Genomic DNA, 15,382 nt, shown 5'->3' with positions numbered 1-15,382 from the left:
CAAAAGTTATTTGAGGTCCTTTGTTGATGTTTAACCTGAAATAATTTTTGAAAAAATAGATTTATCGTAAAATGACAAGAGACCTTTTTTGTAGAACGTTCAATTTCCTACAAAAACATGCTTATGATTTTTCTGTACGACGCGTTGTTATCTATTTATAAAAATCGCAAGGAGCAAGAACCATTTTTGCCATGTTATTCTTATGGAAAGTAGAAAATCGCGATAAGGCACCTCTAAATATCAATATTAAAATCTGAAATTTTTATGGTATTTATTTTTCGTCATCTTGAACAATATTTTCAGTATACCATTAAAAAAAAAAATAGTCAATTTTTTTAATACAGTCTAATGTACATATATTCGATTGCTTTTGTATGAAGGTCAAATACCTTATTTCTGGTGCATTTTCGTCATTCTTGCACTTCAGAGTTCTTCCTTGACTCAATATGAAAAAATCTTCCGTAGGAGACAAGTATTTTATATGTGCAGTACTTATTAATAAAATTTTAATGAACTAAACCATGTTAATTTTTAATTCATTGTTTCAAATTTTCAGCTTCGTCTGATAGCTTCATTTTAAACTTCCGGTGACTTGGTTTTCGACGCAAGCTTCGAAGTTCTTCAAAATTTTGAACCGCATCAGCTCAACAATGTATAATTTCTAGAACAAAGGCTTTGATTTTTATGAATTTTCCACGTTGGTCTCCAATGAGTGGCGACGTCACAAATTTAAAAAAAAATCAATGACAAAGGTTTCAACCTATTGGCGGTGACATAGTAACGTCAGAATCTTTTGTCAAAAAAGATCAATGGATTGTTGGAAGTAGAACACTACTGGAATTCCCGAAAGATCCTACAACCTTTCCTATCAAATCACATTCAATACAAATGGAAATTGAGGATTCAATTATATTTCTCTTTATAATTTATAAGAGCCCTGAATTCTGTAATATTAACCCAGTTGTATCATTGAAAGTATTTCTTGCATCCATCTTTATGAACAAGAAATTTTAATTAGGCCCGAAGAAGAATTCCAAACTCCCTGTGATTCTTCTTTGCTCTCCGATTAAAATATCTATTGCTTTTCGCAATGGGCGCTCAAAGATGAAGGAAAAACAGAAACTAGCCCAAGTATCTCACACTTCTCAAAACAGTTTCATGAGTGGAACGAGGGATTGATGTGCATTGAAGTCCGTTCAATTTTGATTTACTTTGCATCGGCGAAACCTTATTTGTATATCTACTATTTATCAATCTGACTTTTTGTCTGTGTATACTTGAACTACATGTTCCAACAATTGGATTGATACTGTAACTTCCATCTTTCGGACTTTCAACATTTACCTAATATTTGTCTGCCGAATTGGTCAATGAATGGTTTTCATTGACGTTTATTCATAATAATATTAATTTCTAAATATGACCTTTTCAACATGAAAACATTCGGTAAATTTTCAACTTTCGTCGTTAACGACGAACATCCTAATTATATTATTATTGCTGTACGGAGAAACTTTTTGTAACCAAAACTTCCGTCTTGAATGGTAATTTGTGGATACTTCGTGCGCTTTGACGATATTTCTTGGTAAAAATGGGAAAAGCTAACATTTTTGTCATGAATAACTTCACAAAGTTACTAGCGTTTCCTATAATTCCGACTAAAAAATATCGTCAAAGTTGACGAGGCCTCCGCAAATTACTAGTCAGTATGGGGATTCCTGTTACAAAAAGTTTCTTGATGATAATAGTTCACTATTCCACACGCAAAATTCAGGCATTGAAATTATTACAAAATTGTATCCTCTGGGTAATATTATTATTAGGGGTTATCGGAAAATTGGTAAAATTCCGAGTAAAATTGTATCAACTTTGTCGGGACTACATATTCTCAAACTCGAATGTCCTAATAGCGAATACTGGGAGGAGGCTGCCTCAGGTGTATAGTAAAGCGGAAAAATATGAGTAATTCTCCGGGCCATTTAACTAATGAATTTCTGAACAATCTCGTATTTAAAACTCAGCAGCCGATTTCACCAATCAATCAAGTGATAATACAGGTGAAAAAATACTCAGATTATTTTGAAATTTATTTATCTATTACTTTTGTTATAATGATTGCCCAAAGTTTACCGGGTTTTGTTGCAGCATGGACTCATGTATTCACAAAGATCGTGCATTTCTTAATTTCAAATAAATATGTGCAAATACTATTTTTGTTTAAAAAATCTCAGTTTGCGATTAAAACGCACTGACTAAATAAGCCTCGAAATTTAAACGTAAATTGAATTAAAAAAAAATTGATTTTCTGTATCAGCCCCCTTTTTGCTGGCGATGAAAATATGAGTCATCTATCTTAGACTTATAAGTACATAAGTTACGTATAAGTAACTATTATTATAATTTATATATTATAATTTCATCTCTTAATCATAAGTCCTTCGGATATGTTGCTATTGTTTTTATCAAGAACCGATGTCAACAGTCAAATGTGTATACCTATATACAATATTATGCGCGTCTTCCACCAAGATTTTTTTCGTCGATGCGACTGAGATTTAGTTCGATCAACATTGCTGAATTTGGCTGAAATGAATTTGCACAGTTGTGGGGGGTATATGGCGTCTATATGACGATAGAAGAAAATTTAAATCGGTGATCACTTCATAGTCATAACAATATCCGACACTACATTATCTATCTGGTCACATGTGATGGTAACGTTAGTTTTTGTCGTCTTTACATACCGACCGCTTACCGACCTGAACTGCATGACGTCGAAGGCGTCGCTTAACAATGAATTTATCTCGTGCATTTTCGCTTACGTAAAGTCTCATTAGTCTAGCAGTCTTTATACATTTTCAGTCAACGTCAAATATGGTCGAATACCTATTAAGTCACTTACCAACCTACATTTTCCTTGAAAATTAGTTCCAAAAACCTGTTTCGTCGTAGATGGCCCAAGTATCGATGCGTTCCAAAATTAGCTTCCAGTGCTTTCAACCATCTTTTATCTCTTTTGCGTTGCCAAGTTCACGGCTAGCTCTGCCTCTGTCTAAGGAGTTTTTAGACTAGTTTTGGAACACATGTTTTATCGTCTGCGGTGGACCAAGAATGTATAGTAGAGATGAGTAAGGGGGACACAAAAAGCACGAACGTGAACTCTCTCAAAGTTTTTCAACTCTTTCAGGTTCCTGTCGAACACCCGAGGGCTCTACGCTCGTACGGTATACACCATGAGTGCAGATTGTGTGGATTTGCGAATGCAACCGACCTGTAATGGCTCGTTTAAAGCAGCTAAAATAATTTTTTTACGTTAAACGTGAGCCGCGGGTTGACAACAGGGATGTCAAGAATGACAAGCGACTCCAAAGATGTCTTGTTTTTCCGGTGAATCTGTTGAAAGGATATTGGTTTGAAATTTTTGTGACCATTTCTGTACATACGAAGGTAGCATTGACGGAATGAAGGCTTTTTGCAAGAATCCCAAAGTTCGGTACCTGTTCCTATGCATATTAATCACCTTCGTCGTATCTTGCATAATCGGTATTACACCAATTAGCTTAGGTAAGAATAATACTAGTGTCATTTATTTTCATTCATAACATTGCTACAATTGCTGTGGTCCGAATTCGTATCTTATAGTTAGGTTATAATAAAGGAAACATCTATAGCAAGGACAATTCTTTGTGATGTGTGCTATTGTTTTTTCACCTCACAATCCTCCAAAAGCATTCTTTAGTTTTTGCACGCTCGAGCTTCGCAGTCCTGCATAAAATCTTCATTTTTTTGTTAAATACTAAGATCCCGTATATCTTTTATTCAAGGGAAATGCGGAATCCAGAGTTTTCTGATTAATTTATAATATATATGAAATGCATAATATAATTAACAATTGCCTTGGTTCATTGAGTATACTTTTGTCATCTTATTCCAGATGAATGCAAATGCGATATCCAAGATTCACCTTCCAGACGAATCAGGCAAGTTTGGCGAACAAATGAAATCAAAAGTGGCAAGCATCGTCTGGCTATACTCGTGCCATTCAGGGATCGCTTTGATGAATTGCTCACTTTTGTCCCTCACATGCATAAGTTTCTTAGTAAACAGAACATTCGGTATCATATATTTATAGTGAATCAGGTATTAATATTTGTCCGTATTTTCATGCTTCTTTTGTAAGGTGTAGCCTTACAATTACTGAAACAGCTTCCTCTTTGAATGACAGTTCTCTTTACTCATTGTTTACAATAATTTAATTATAATTTCAGATTGATAACTATAGGTTCAATAGAGCATCGCTCATTAATGCAGGTTTCCTGGAAGTACAAAAAGACTTTGATTATATAGCGATGCATGATGTTGACTTGTTACCCATGACCGATGAACTGCTGTATCATTACCCAGCACAAGGACCTTACCACATCGCCTCGCCTGACCTCCATCCCCGATACCATTATCCTACTTTTGTTGGTGGTATTTTACTAGTAAATAGGTGAGCAATTTATGTTACAGACTTCAAATACTTGTTCTTGGAGATTATTAATTTATATCCTATATATGTATTTCTGACAATGAAACGATCTGTTGCATGAAAACTTGCTGTAAACGAGATGATCAGCTTATAATTACACAGTAGCCACAATTTTTCTTTTAGAGAACATTTTGTACAAGTCAATGGAATGTCAAACAAATACTGGGGTTGGGGTCTGGAAGACGACGAATTTTACGTGAGACTGAAAGAAGCTGGTTTGAACATTGGCCGGCCAGAAAATGTAACTACCGGAACGCACAACACATTTAAGTACGTTTCTTCATAAAGTATTGTATTTATACGTAAATCAGAAGCATCTTTCTTTCGCTGTTCTAATCGCTCAAAATGTGGGTGCATCTTATGCGGGGATAAAAATGCCAGAAATCGTAATAAAATGTTAGAAGGTGCGCTTTAACGCTTTGGAGGGCTTGAAACAGCTAGAGATAACGGGTGGGTATGAAAGTATAGCAATAATTTAGTGAAAACTATAGAAATACAGCATCAAATAGTTTTTTTTCATCTAGAGCACAACGATCAGTGTATCAACTGTGCACTTTCAACTTGAAAATCTACTTCAGTGATGAAAAAATTATATCTGTGTTGTGTAGAATAGTGAATATCGGCAACTTGCATTATGGATGATGCTTATTTGACACAACGCCGGTCTTATAGTGTAAGGATGTGTTTCCTAAAATGACCCTATTTAAAAACGGGGTGCATCTTATATTCAGATGCGTCTTATTTTCATATAAAGACGGTAATTGACAATTATTTTTACATGCTGGACGATTAGAACCCGCACATAATGAAATTTAACATTTTACTGAGTAATAGTTCAACGATTAACAAATTGTAATGTGTTTGTTCAGGTTTATATTGTTGTTTTCTGTCAATTTTCCGTTATAGACATATACACGATAGGAATAGGAAAAAACGAGACATGACCAAGTGTTACAATCAACGTGAAGTTACTCGCAGACGGGATCGACGAACTGGCCTCAAGGATGTGTCCTATGAATTGGTTGACGTCACCGAACTTACGATTGCGGGAACACCTACAATAACTGTGTTAAAGATATCATTAAATTGTAACAAAACTGATACACCGTGGTGTGATTGTACTAAAGCAGATGACATGAAAGGTGAAAAAGTTGACGACATAAAAAAAATGAAAAAATCACAGCATGGATCATGAACAAAACACTATTCCTTAACAAACGAAAATTAAAAAACTGAAATCATATGATTTCTAAAATTTTTCTAATCCTTAAAACCCTCTCTTTGAGTATTTAAAACATTGTATGACACTGTGTGGTCTGTACGTTTTTATTTCATTCATTTTACTATTATTTTTTTTCTCATCTCATTGACATGGTGGCCCTACAGAAATTCTGTAATTTCCGCGCGGTGAGGTGGGGGGGGGGGGGGTAGATAGATAGTAATAGGCCGTGTATATATTTAACTTGCGATGATTTTCTCTTCACGTTCACCATGTGTAGTGTAAGCTCGATCGATCTGTAGAGCTCCAGCTGTCATGGTTCTTATTTGATATTCGTGTCTTTTTGTTCTTTCTTAGATCTCATTTGAATTTTTATGAAGCTTGATCGCTATATCTTTCAGATAATGCTGGTGTATGTTGAATATTTTGTTTTCTTTGTACAGTTTATCTGTTCGGTAACTTCGGTCCAAGTTGAGTGCAGGTTTCATCAGACCTACTGTGCTTGATTCGGTTGGTATAGGTTCTTTATACGTACGTGCTTCCCCATGCAGAGTTATTGTATGATAGACTATGCAATAGCATGGTAGAGTTCTCTTCTGGTTTCGTTGACTATGCGGCTTATGTATTTATCACTAAATGATATAAGTTTTTGAGTTTGTTTTACAGTACGTGTTATTCGGGTAATCCATGTCATCTGTTTATTAAAAATCCCTGGAGTTTCATCCCTAGTATTTTTGTTCTGTGGCTCTATTTACTGAAATACATTGGTAGTTTTATAAGGTTTGTCTGGTTGCAGTTGTGTAGTTAAGTCTCTTTGTTCTCCACTCCAGTTCTTGCTATTTTTTCCCCCGCTAAATTCCAGTCCATGTTGATATCTCATTTCGTCTATCGAGAAAAGTCAGGGAAAAATCATGGAATTATGATGGAACATAGGAAAAAACGGACTTTTTTTTATAAATTGTTTTCAAACTTGAACTGTGCTTCGTAAATTCAGCTAAGCTATCTTTCTACAGCTAATTTCTAGTTATTTGTGCCAAACGACGAAATACTATGTGTTTTTAAATCCATATTTATTTATTGTATGTGCAAAATTTCTTGAGCTTTTGGTCATACAAACTACCCAACGTTACTTACGTTTCGTCGTAGAAGATCATGAAATTCTGAATTTTTTAACGAGAAAACCTTAACTTTAACTTTAACTGAAAACAAGGAACTTTATTTCAGCAAAATTGTCTTCAGTCCGGTAACTTTTAAGTGTGCCTCTTCCTACGAATTTGTCGTTTTTCTCCAGACTGTGTCATCTGCGTATAAGATTATCCTGGATAGTATGTTGAGTCTTAGTGTATCGTCGTAGTATAAAATAAAATATAAATAGTAACGCAGATAAAATGGTTCCTTGTGGAATGCCACATGTTACTTCTATTTGCCGGCTGTTGGATTCACGCATCTTTACTCGTTGCTGTCTATTTCGGACATATGAATTGAACTAGCTCTGTGCTTTGCTTCGGATACCTATTTTTCCGAATGTATTCAGGAGTAAGTTGTGCGAAATCGTGTTAAACTTCAATTGAAGTTAGTAACTTTATCGTAACGATGTATGCTGAGGAAAACCCGTTATTTCGCGACTTTGGAAAGGTCTGAAATTGACTAATAAAACAAAACAATAACCGTAATAAAACAAAACGCACTCATATTTCGAAATCTTAGTTCCTTAAAAATTATTGTAAAATTAAGAAATAGTGATTTTTTTCCTTTCTTTACCGAACCAATAACTCTTCGTTTGAAAATCCCCTTCAATCAACCTTTTCAAACTAATTAAACCCCAAGAAATTCAGAAAGGTATGAAAAACATCGTAGGATCCACAGCTGAAAAAATAATAAAGAAATTGACCGTTTTTTGGCTGTAATTACGGTTCGGCTGTTCGTTGCGAGTTTAGAATACGCGCAATCGATTCCTCTTGCAAAATTAGTACGATATGGAATCTCTAAAAATTTTAATTTCAGTATTTTTCATATACCGCGGAAAGTGGACTGAAAAACACAAAAGGGTTAAGTTTAAGTTTATTTCGTTAAGTTATTTTCTGAAAATCTGCATAAAAATTATTCAATATAATTCAAAGCGGGTAGCTCTACTTGTTCTGCGATTTGAAACTCTCGCTTGACTAATTTGACACTCAGGAATACCAAAAATACATGTCTAAAATATTCGAGGATAAACAGCTGGGAAACAGGGTCGTACTTGATCGTGTTGCAATAAATTGATTGTATGAAGGATTAGGGTATAGTTTTAAAATGTTTTGAAATTTTCCGCTGCGAGACGCTTGTGAATCAGTCAAGCTAAAGTCCCTACAAAACACCTACAAAATATGTTTTATAGGAACTCTAAGTCAAGCATGTTACAATCATTCATTGTCGAATTTTCAAGCATTATTCGTTAACTCGTCACTATCATACGATGTCCTACGTTACGACCGATTTTCATACGAAGTATACTTCACGGAATCATAAAAAATAGTATCGGGAATCCCATCAGTTTATTTGCGTGGTATTACATGACTATAGTACATATCGTCCTTATGCTAGCTCAGTTCTATTATTCAATTATGTATGTATCTATCTATCGTTATATCCTGCGCCTTCTACAACAAGGCTACCGTTACAGTATGGGTACCACAATAGTCGACAATTCGCATGTATGAAGTCCCTAAGCAATTTATGTCTTGCAAAAAGGAGACGCCCCGCTTCTCAGCAACCCTCTGCGTCTCCGTCCTCCGGTGATGTGTATATCATCTGATATAGCAACTGGGTGAAACAAGGGTACAGTAGGTGTTGAATTTCGTCAACAGTTGACGGACGGTGCTGTGCAGAACACGATAACTGAAAGAATTGGGATAAATCAGGGATGAACAAATGATGATACGAACCATTCGCATACAAGTATATAATAACACAGGCTTCCCTCCTTGTCATCCATATTTTATAGCTATCTATGACCGAACATCATGAGTAATAAACGTTCTCCAAGAATTCCATTATATTGCACGGTAACCGGAGCAGCTCGTCACCGTGTCCCCGCCCACATGAGTACATCGGTCAATTGCGGTAATTTGCTTATGATTTATTTAGACCGACCACTACGGCTGTTCGGGATGTCATGATTCCGTAAATTTTATCTCATAACCCGTGTATGTCTGTGTACAATGTACTGATATATTCGTGACAAAAAATCCTATGGGGTGAACAAGAGAAAGGAGAATAAGAATACCGAAGACAAGGAGAAAAGAGTTGATCGGTTAACAGATCGAATCAAGAGCGTATAACGTTGAAGAATCGTCGACCTCGATGAACTCACACACCTGAAACTTTGCTCACCTTTATTATATTCTCAAAAAACAAGAGCCTTGCTACCAGGTCAAAAGCAAATTTCAGGCGTAAGAGTAAAAATCGAATGTTGTGTGATGCGACGCGGTGAAAGACAGTTCTCGGCTTCTGTTCGTCGTTGTATGTCTGTATGTATGTATATATACAAATATATACAGATATATATACATATATGTGTGTGTGTGTAGCAACTGATGTCATCCAATTTATCCGGTGAACACGTAATAGCGACATTGCAGGATCTAGCAACTAGAGTACAGCGTACAATCTCTTTGTAACGCGCTCGAAGAGACAGGCAGGCAGAGACAGAGAGACACAGACAGTCATACTGAGTGACTGACTGAAGAGGTGTCCCTCCTCCTCGTCGCCACTTTTTCTGCACTGGCTGAGTTCCGTTTCCGCCAAATTTCATTTTACTCGATTCCCTTATTCACGGTCCGCTGCAACGCCGCTACCGCCCATCGTTCGCCTGCTTCGCCACGCCATCTTTTTGTTTTCCATTATGTTGGAACGCTTGTGGCAACTAGAACCTGAGGACTGAAACTCTGTCGCAACAGGCATGATGAAAATTTTCGAATACTGATACGGAACAACCGTCTGCGGCCTGCGAAGCCTTTCGATTTCACCCTCCTCCAGCCCCCGTCAATCGTTTTCACGGTTCACAGTTTTACGGTTCGGTGGTGTGCACTTCGAGGAGTGTACAGTTGTTTCATCGAGCCAGTTGATGGCCGTCTCTCCTTGACCTGTCGCCCTCAGCTGTGTTTAGTCGATTATGGCACCGGAAGAACGTTACATGCTCCAGCGATCCCGACGGAGCCCAATTGTCTAGGAAGTCGTTTCCGTTCTGTTCCGCTACCCGATTTGAAACTCGGTTGGTCGGTTGGCTGGCTCTGGATAACGTGCAGCTTGTACACCGGGCGATATAAACTGTCTAGTATCCTGTTCTCCAGTCCTTCGGTATCACGGCTACTCTTTTTATTTCCCTTTTCTCCATTGTCGAGATTCATACACTATTAAAATCTGCGCAACGATCAAATCTGTGAGGATTAAAACACCGCAGACACACCTGAAACTTTGCTCACCCAGTTGTTAAAATCACGGGCAGAGCAAGGATTCAGGCCTAACTGTGGTATCTATCAATCGATCGATCGAATCTCTCTACCCTCGAGATACAGATAAAAAATACAAAGATATAAAAATACGCGATAAGATTCAGGTTTCTAGGTGCAGAACTTTCCAGTTTCCCAGCAACCGTATTGTAGAATCACATTCAGGGCTGCTCCACGTTTTCATCCTCTTTGATTCCCCCGCCTAAGAACGAGGCTATTGATCTGTAACACATAACAAAAACAGTAAATAAGTAGACTCATTCTGTATACTAATTGCTACTGCTACTGTTACTGCTCGGGGTTTTGCGGTATTGCCCAATACACTCGAACAGTGTTCAATTCTGAGTAGTACCACAGTTACAGGCCATGCGACGCGTATACCTCGATCAATAAACAATACATTCAATATCAGAAGAGGGACACAGAGGATCAATCCGAAATGAATTTGATCATATTCTTGAACGGTTTTATCTTGTCTTCATTGACGAATGATGAAGTCTGCCATCCGTAGCTGTATAAAAAATAATGAAAACTTATCTGCCACATGAAATCATCTAAAACTACAACAACGCGATAACGACGTTGAACCGTCGTGTTTAGGTTCAAGATCCTAGTAGAGTACGGTAACCCAAAAGAGGACTAGAGAGTTAGGAGGCGAGTCCTCGAGCGAAAGGACGACAGTCGCGGCTCGCGTTGACTCGGCGCAACAACCGCAAGTGGAGGAATCGACCCCGAAGGAGCACCGCATCATCACCAGTTGAGCTCCTTGGGTCCAGCTAGACGTGACACCAGAGACAACGACAACTGCGTTGCGCCGCGGTTATTGCGGTGGTTCGAGAGGGCCGAAGGGAAAGGTGAAGGGAAAAAAGAGACGAGAAGAATAGAGAAGAGGAGGAACGAGCAAGGAACCGACCGACAGAAGTGAGTCGAACCGACGACGTTGCCTGCTCGAGCTTCGGTGGTGCACGGGGATCCTGAGCCAGGGGTCATACTCCGGTCACTGACACTGCAGAGGCTTCGCTTCGGCACGACCGAGGTTTGCTCCTCTCTGTAGTTGTGGTATCTCCGTCTTACCTCGGGCCTCTCGTCTCGCTCACAAACGCCTGCCGTCTCTAGTTACCCCCGACCCTGCGCCTGGATTCGGTCCTGGGGCACCGGAATAACCGATTCAATCATCTCTGAGCCCTTCTCTTATCCCGGGTCATAGTCCAAAACGGGGCCATGATTATCGTGGTACTGTACAAACCACCCTGAACCTGACCAGTTTTGCTAGTAAGTTGTTCCAGTTGGCCTCCTTATAGCAAGAAATGCACAACTGATATCGTTGGACTAATAATGTGCTGCTCAATTTCATTTTTTATTCATGATTCATCGAGTAAAATCTAATGTAGGTGACATGGAAGTTGGAGTTATTGTACTTCATTCGCGTAAAATACGGAAGCCGTTCTGACGAAGAAGTTGGATTCTTGAGATGAATTCTCCCCTTCAGGGTTTTCGGTTCGCGTAAGCGTCTTGAGTTGAACACATTGCAATATGCATACGAACAGACGTGTTCCTTTAACACGGATTTAAATTTCGGTTACGCAGAGGCGTTTCGTGCTTTTAGCACTACACATAGATTTGCTACACGGGCAAAGGTTTTCAAGCCGGGTATATTTATTCATAATACATATATACATACATACATACCGATATACATGTATACACGGGGAAAGGAAACGCGAGCACGCATTCCTGCCGAAACTTGTGTGTATTATTCCTTGAAATACCCAACCGCGTCGAGTTTACGTCACGAGAACCACCGAGAGAATAGCAAATTTATTAATAATTTACAGGATCTTAAATTACACACATTATCCGTATTACTTCTACGTGTGTTGCTTTCTAAGATAAAAAAAAACTCGAAACTTGAATTTCAGCACATGGTGTATGTATAACCTAAGCCCAGTTAACTGCAACGCTAGGATTACCTATAGGCGATGTTTGCTCGCGACAATTTCGAGGCCACGAGAGACGGGTGTGCGCACCTATGTACAAATGTCTTTCCCATATAGTGGCCTCGAAACTTCCGTTATTAACGCAGATGCCCGGTGCACGCGCACCCACGCACCCACGCACCTGGTTATTACGAGGTGGTGCTGCTGCAGCAGGACGAGGAGAAAGAGGGGCCAACTGCGCCTTGGAAAAACTGACACAATGCAACCGCGATTGTGTGAAGAATAAAAAGAGCGAGCTTTTCGACTCTCCGGAAATATCAACGATCAGTGCTTTCGATTCCCGCCCGACGTCGCAGTGTCATTCGTCATTTGCACTCCTGGAATAAATGGATGGATAAATGGATTGGAAGTTTCCGGACGAGTATATGTTCGGCGGAAGGACGCTTTTAGAGTCCACCGAGAATCTTGTTCTCCAAACGAGCTGATGGCCCCCAAAGCATCCGCAGGAACAGAGACTGAAGTGACGAGTTTAGTTTACTTAACCGATTTGTAAACGGTCTGAAGTGCCCATGAAGAAGCGCGCACGGACGAGACTGAGGATGAGCAAATAAACAAGTAAATAACTAAACACGGTGGTAATGTACATATCCTAGCTATTCCTATTCCTACATAGAACGAGAGAGAGAAAAAGAGAGAGAGAGAAAGAGAGGGCCATCGTCGTCGTCGACGCCGTCGAGAGTCGTGGGATTATCTTCCGTGACCTCCGAGCAAGGCACAAGGAGTTGGGTTCTTTGTGGCCGGTACCAAAGTAGGCCAAGCCCACTTCCGCCACGCAGAAGTATGCACATGTATAGGTATACACGTGCATTATGTATCTACCGAAGACAGGGCATTAACACAAAGAAGCATATACCACTGACACAAATTGGTTCGAGTCTCTTCTTCGTTCGCTCGCTGGATTCGTTGTGTGTGTTAGTCAGGCTTTTATGTAAACGTATGTATAAAATGTACACCCATACGTGCATATACGTTACACAGTCGACAAGATTATGCGACAACTAAGCCGCCATTCTGGGCTTTTAACACTTTGCGGATTACGTCATCTTTTAATAAGGCAACCGTCGACGCGACGAGAGGATGCGCGGTAAAAATAATGAAGAATATAATAAAGAGAAAAAGAAGAAAATTCTTCCCGTTTTAACAGGCATACTCATCACTATCTGCGGATGTTTCAAAATCTTTCTTACAAAAGTTCCCGCCCGTTGAGCAAATTTTATCTTCTTTGTGGTTTCGGAATTAACTCCGGATTTATGCAGCAGCGGCGTTTTTTCTCCCTCAATAGGCATTGCAAGTCGAGTTCGCTAACCTGCTCAACGCCGACGTCGTAATACCATTTTGTAAATCTAAATTTTAGCATTGAGTCTCCGTGACAGGTAGCGTGTGCGTCAGCTCTTCAATATCCTTCTGTGTTTCAAATATATTTTTCGTGTCAGGATGGTACCAAATCCTTATATATAGTTGCGCAGGAAACTTACAGTTTCTCCGAATGAAATAACAGACGGGATACTGGTATTCTTATATAAGTGGCTCTCCGAGCAATCTTTATCGGTCTTCAACTGAAGGTATTGGTGTGCTCTCGAGAGCCGTTGTATTTGTGCACATTGCACCAAGGCATTGAGAAAACAACGGACAGAAGTGATCGCGTGGAATTCTCAGGGGTTTCCCCATATCGTCCCTCTTCTCCTCCTACGCAAAACCGTCCGTCGATCGGTTTCATCCTCAAGCTACACTTGCGGTGAGAATCGCTCTTTCTCGGTCCATCGAGATGATGCAGCAGCAGCAATAGTAGAAGCTACAGAACTTGCACAAAGATACAGTTCAACACCGTAAAATTAACCTATCACGACCAAGAACTACGAGTAGATTGGTGACGCTCTTTATTTTTTTACTCACAATCGGTGGTGTAATGTAGTAACGGATGTAGTAAAAGCGATGATAGGAGAAGGTTGATTTTGACGAAATTTCACGCGTTCGTGGTCCATTCGGAGGGTCAAACAGTGGCCAAGAGCCGTGAGCAAGCGAGCAAGCGGGTTACAAAAATCTGAGAAACTGATCTTGAACACGTAGCTTATGCGTGCTGTATACAACGTGGGTTTCTCATACTGCAGAAGAAGAGAAGAACGAGTATCTCGGTTTTTTTGAGGTTCAGATCACGCGGAGATACGAGGTGTTTATATGTATGGATGGTACGTACCTACATACTGCGCATGGTGCAGAGATTCTCATCTGACGCCGAGGCGTCATGCGGTTGTTTGTTGACGTTATTTTTCCCCACTTTTGTCAAACTCTCCGAGCAATCAAACCAGAGATGTATCTCCGCGTTCCTCGACGACATAATCAGTCCGACGCTTGGCGAGCTCAACGACGTCTGGCTCAGCTCGAGTGCCTGAAGACCGAAACTCGTAAAACCTCGGTGCATTCATCCGTTTCTTCACATCTGAAAAGCAAGAGGAAAAAGAAGTTTCGCAGTCAAGATTTCATTCACGGAATTTATTATCACCACTGGTTGGAACTCAGCCAGTTATTAATCCGATTCATCTCAAGTTCTAGAATGATCTACAACTATTAACCAATTGTTTTCCCAGGCAAAAACACGGTACATCAAAAACATTTCGGGGATTCAGCAGCACGTGACTTTTGCGTGCTCGATTGATTACTCACTGCGCACATGAATCGGTCAACTATTACATGGGGTCCGATGTTCGTTTCCAATTTCTCTGGGGATTCCTTCCTGATACCCGGAGATGAGGTTTCGGGTTGATTCTGTGGAAGATCCTGATGCGGCACGAGTATGTTTCACGGGAAGAAAGACGAGAGCAGAAGATAACATGAGAAGATCCACACCAGGCTGCTCGGCAGTATGGAACTGTGCCTCGAAGAATCTGGATCCCGGGTCGGCGACCGCTAAGGTTCGGTCTGTGCAGCAGAGAAGAGAGAAAGATAGAGTAAGAGGAAGGGAGTAAGATTTGCAGACACTAGGTGTAGCGTAGGAATGGATGGCGGAGGAAGGTGTGGGTGGCGACCAAACCAAGGTATCGGCCTCCGGTTGAGAGTCCCTGTGCTCTAACGCGTTCGCTCTGCTCGCAAGTAGTGGCAGCAGCAAGAGCGGGAGTAGGCCAACAAGATTCAAGATTTATGCTCCTCC

The 15,382-nt window shown here is 39.8% G+C and overlaps 1 protein-coding gene across 3 annotated transcripts; it reads left to right on the top strand.

Moving 5' to 3' along the window:
* Positions 1 to 3,213: 3,213 nt before the first annotated feature.
* Positions 3,214 to 5,830, top strand: LOC124409310 (beta-1,4-galactosyltransferase 7). 3 transcript variants are annotated; one of them, XM_046886850.1, is made up of 5 exons: positions 3,214 to 3,564; positions 3,935 to 4,140; positions 4,269 to 4,492; positions 4,637 to 4,801; positions 5,438 to 5,830. In XM_046886850.1, exons 1-5 carry the CDS (start codon positions 3,462 to 3,464, stop codon positions 5,724 to 5,726), a joined length of 987 nt encoding a protein of 328 aa, XP_046742806.1. In that variant the 5' UTR covers positions 3,214 to 3,461; the 3' UTR covers positions 5,727 to 5,830. The 3 variants fall into 3 exon arrangements, with proteins under 3 accessions (XP_046742806.1, XP_046742805.1, XP_046742807.1); XM_046886849.1 differs by having other exon boundaries at positions 4,634 to 4,801; XM_046886851.1 differs by having other exon boundaries at positions 3,220 to 3,564; positions 4,655 to 4,801.
* Positions 5,831 to 15,382: the final 9,552 nt, after the last annotated feature.

This window comes from Diprion similis, chromosome 8, assembly GCF_021155765.1.
Source record: "Diprion similis isolate iyDipSimi1 chromosome 8, iyDipSimi1.1, whole genome shotgun sequence".
NCBI lineage: Eukaryota > Metazoa > Arthropoda > Insecta > Hymenoptera > Diprionidae > Diprion > Diprion similis.
This window is presented reverse-complemented; position numbering and strand designations above follow the sequence as displayed.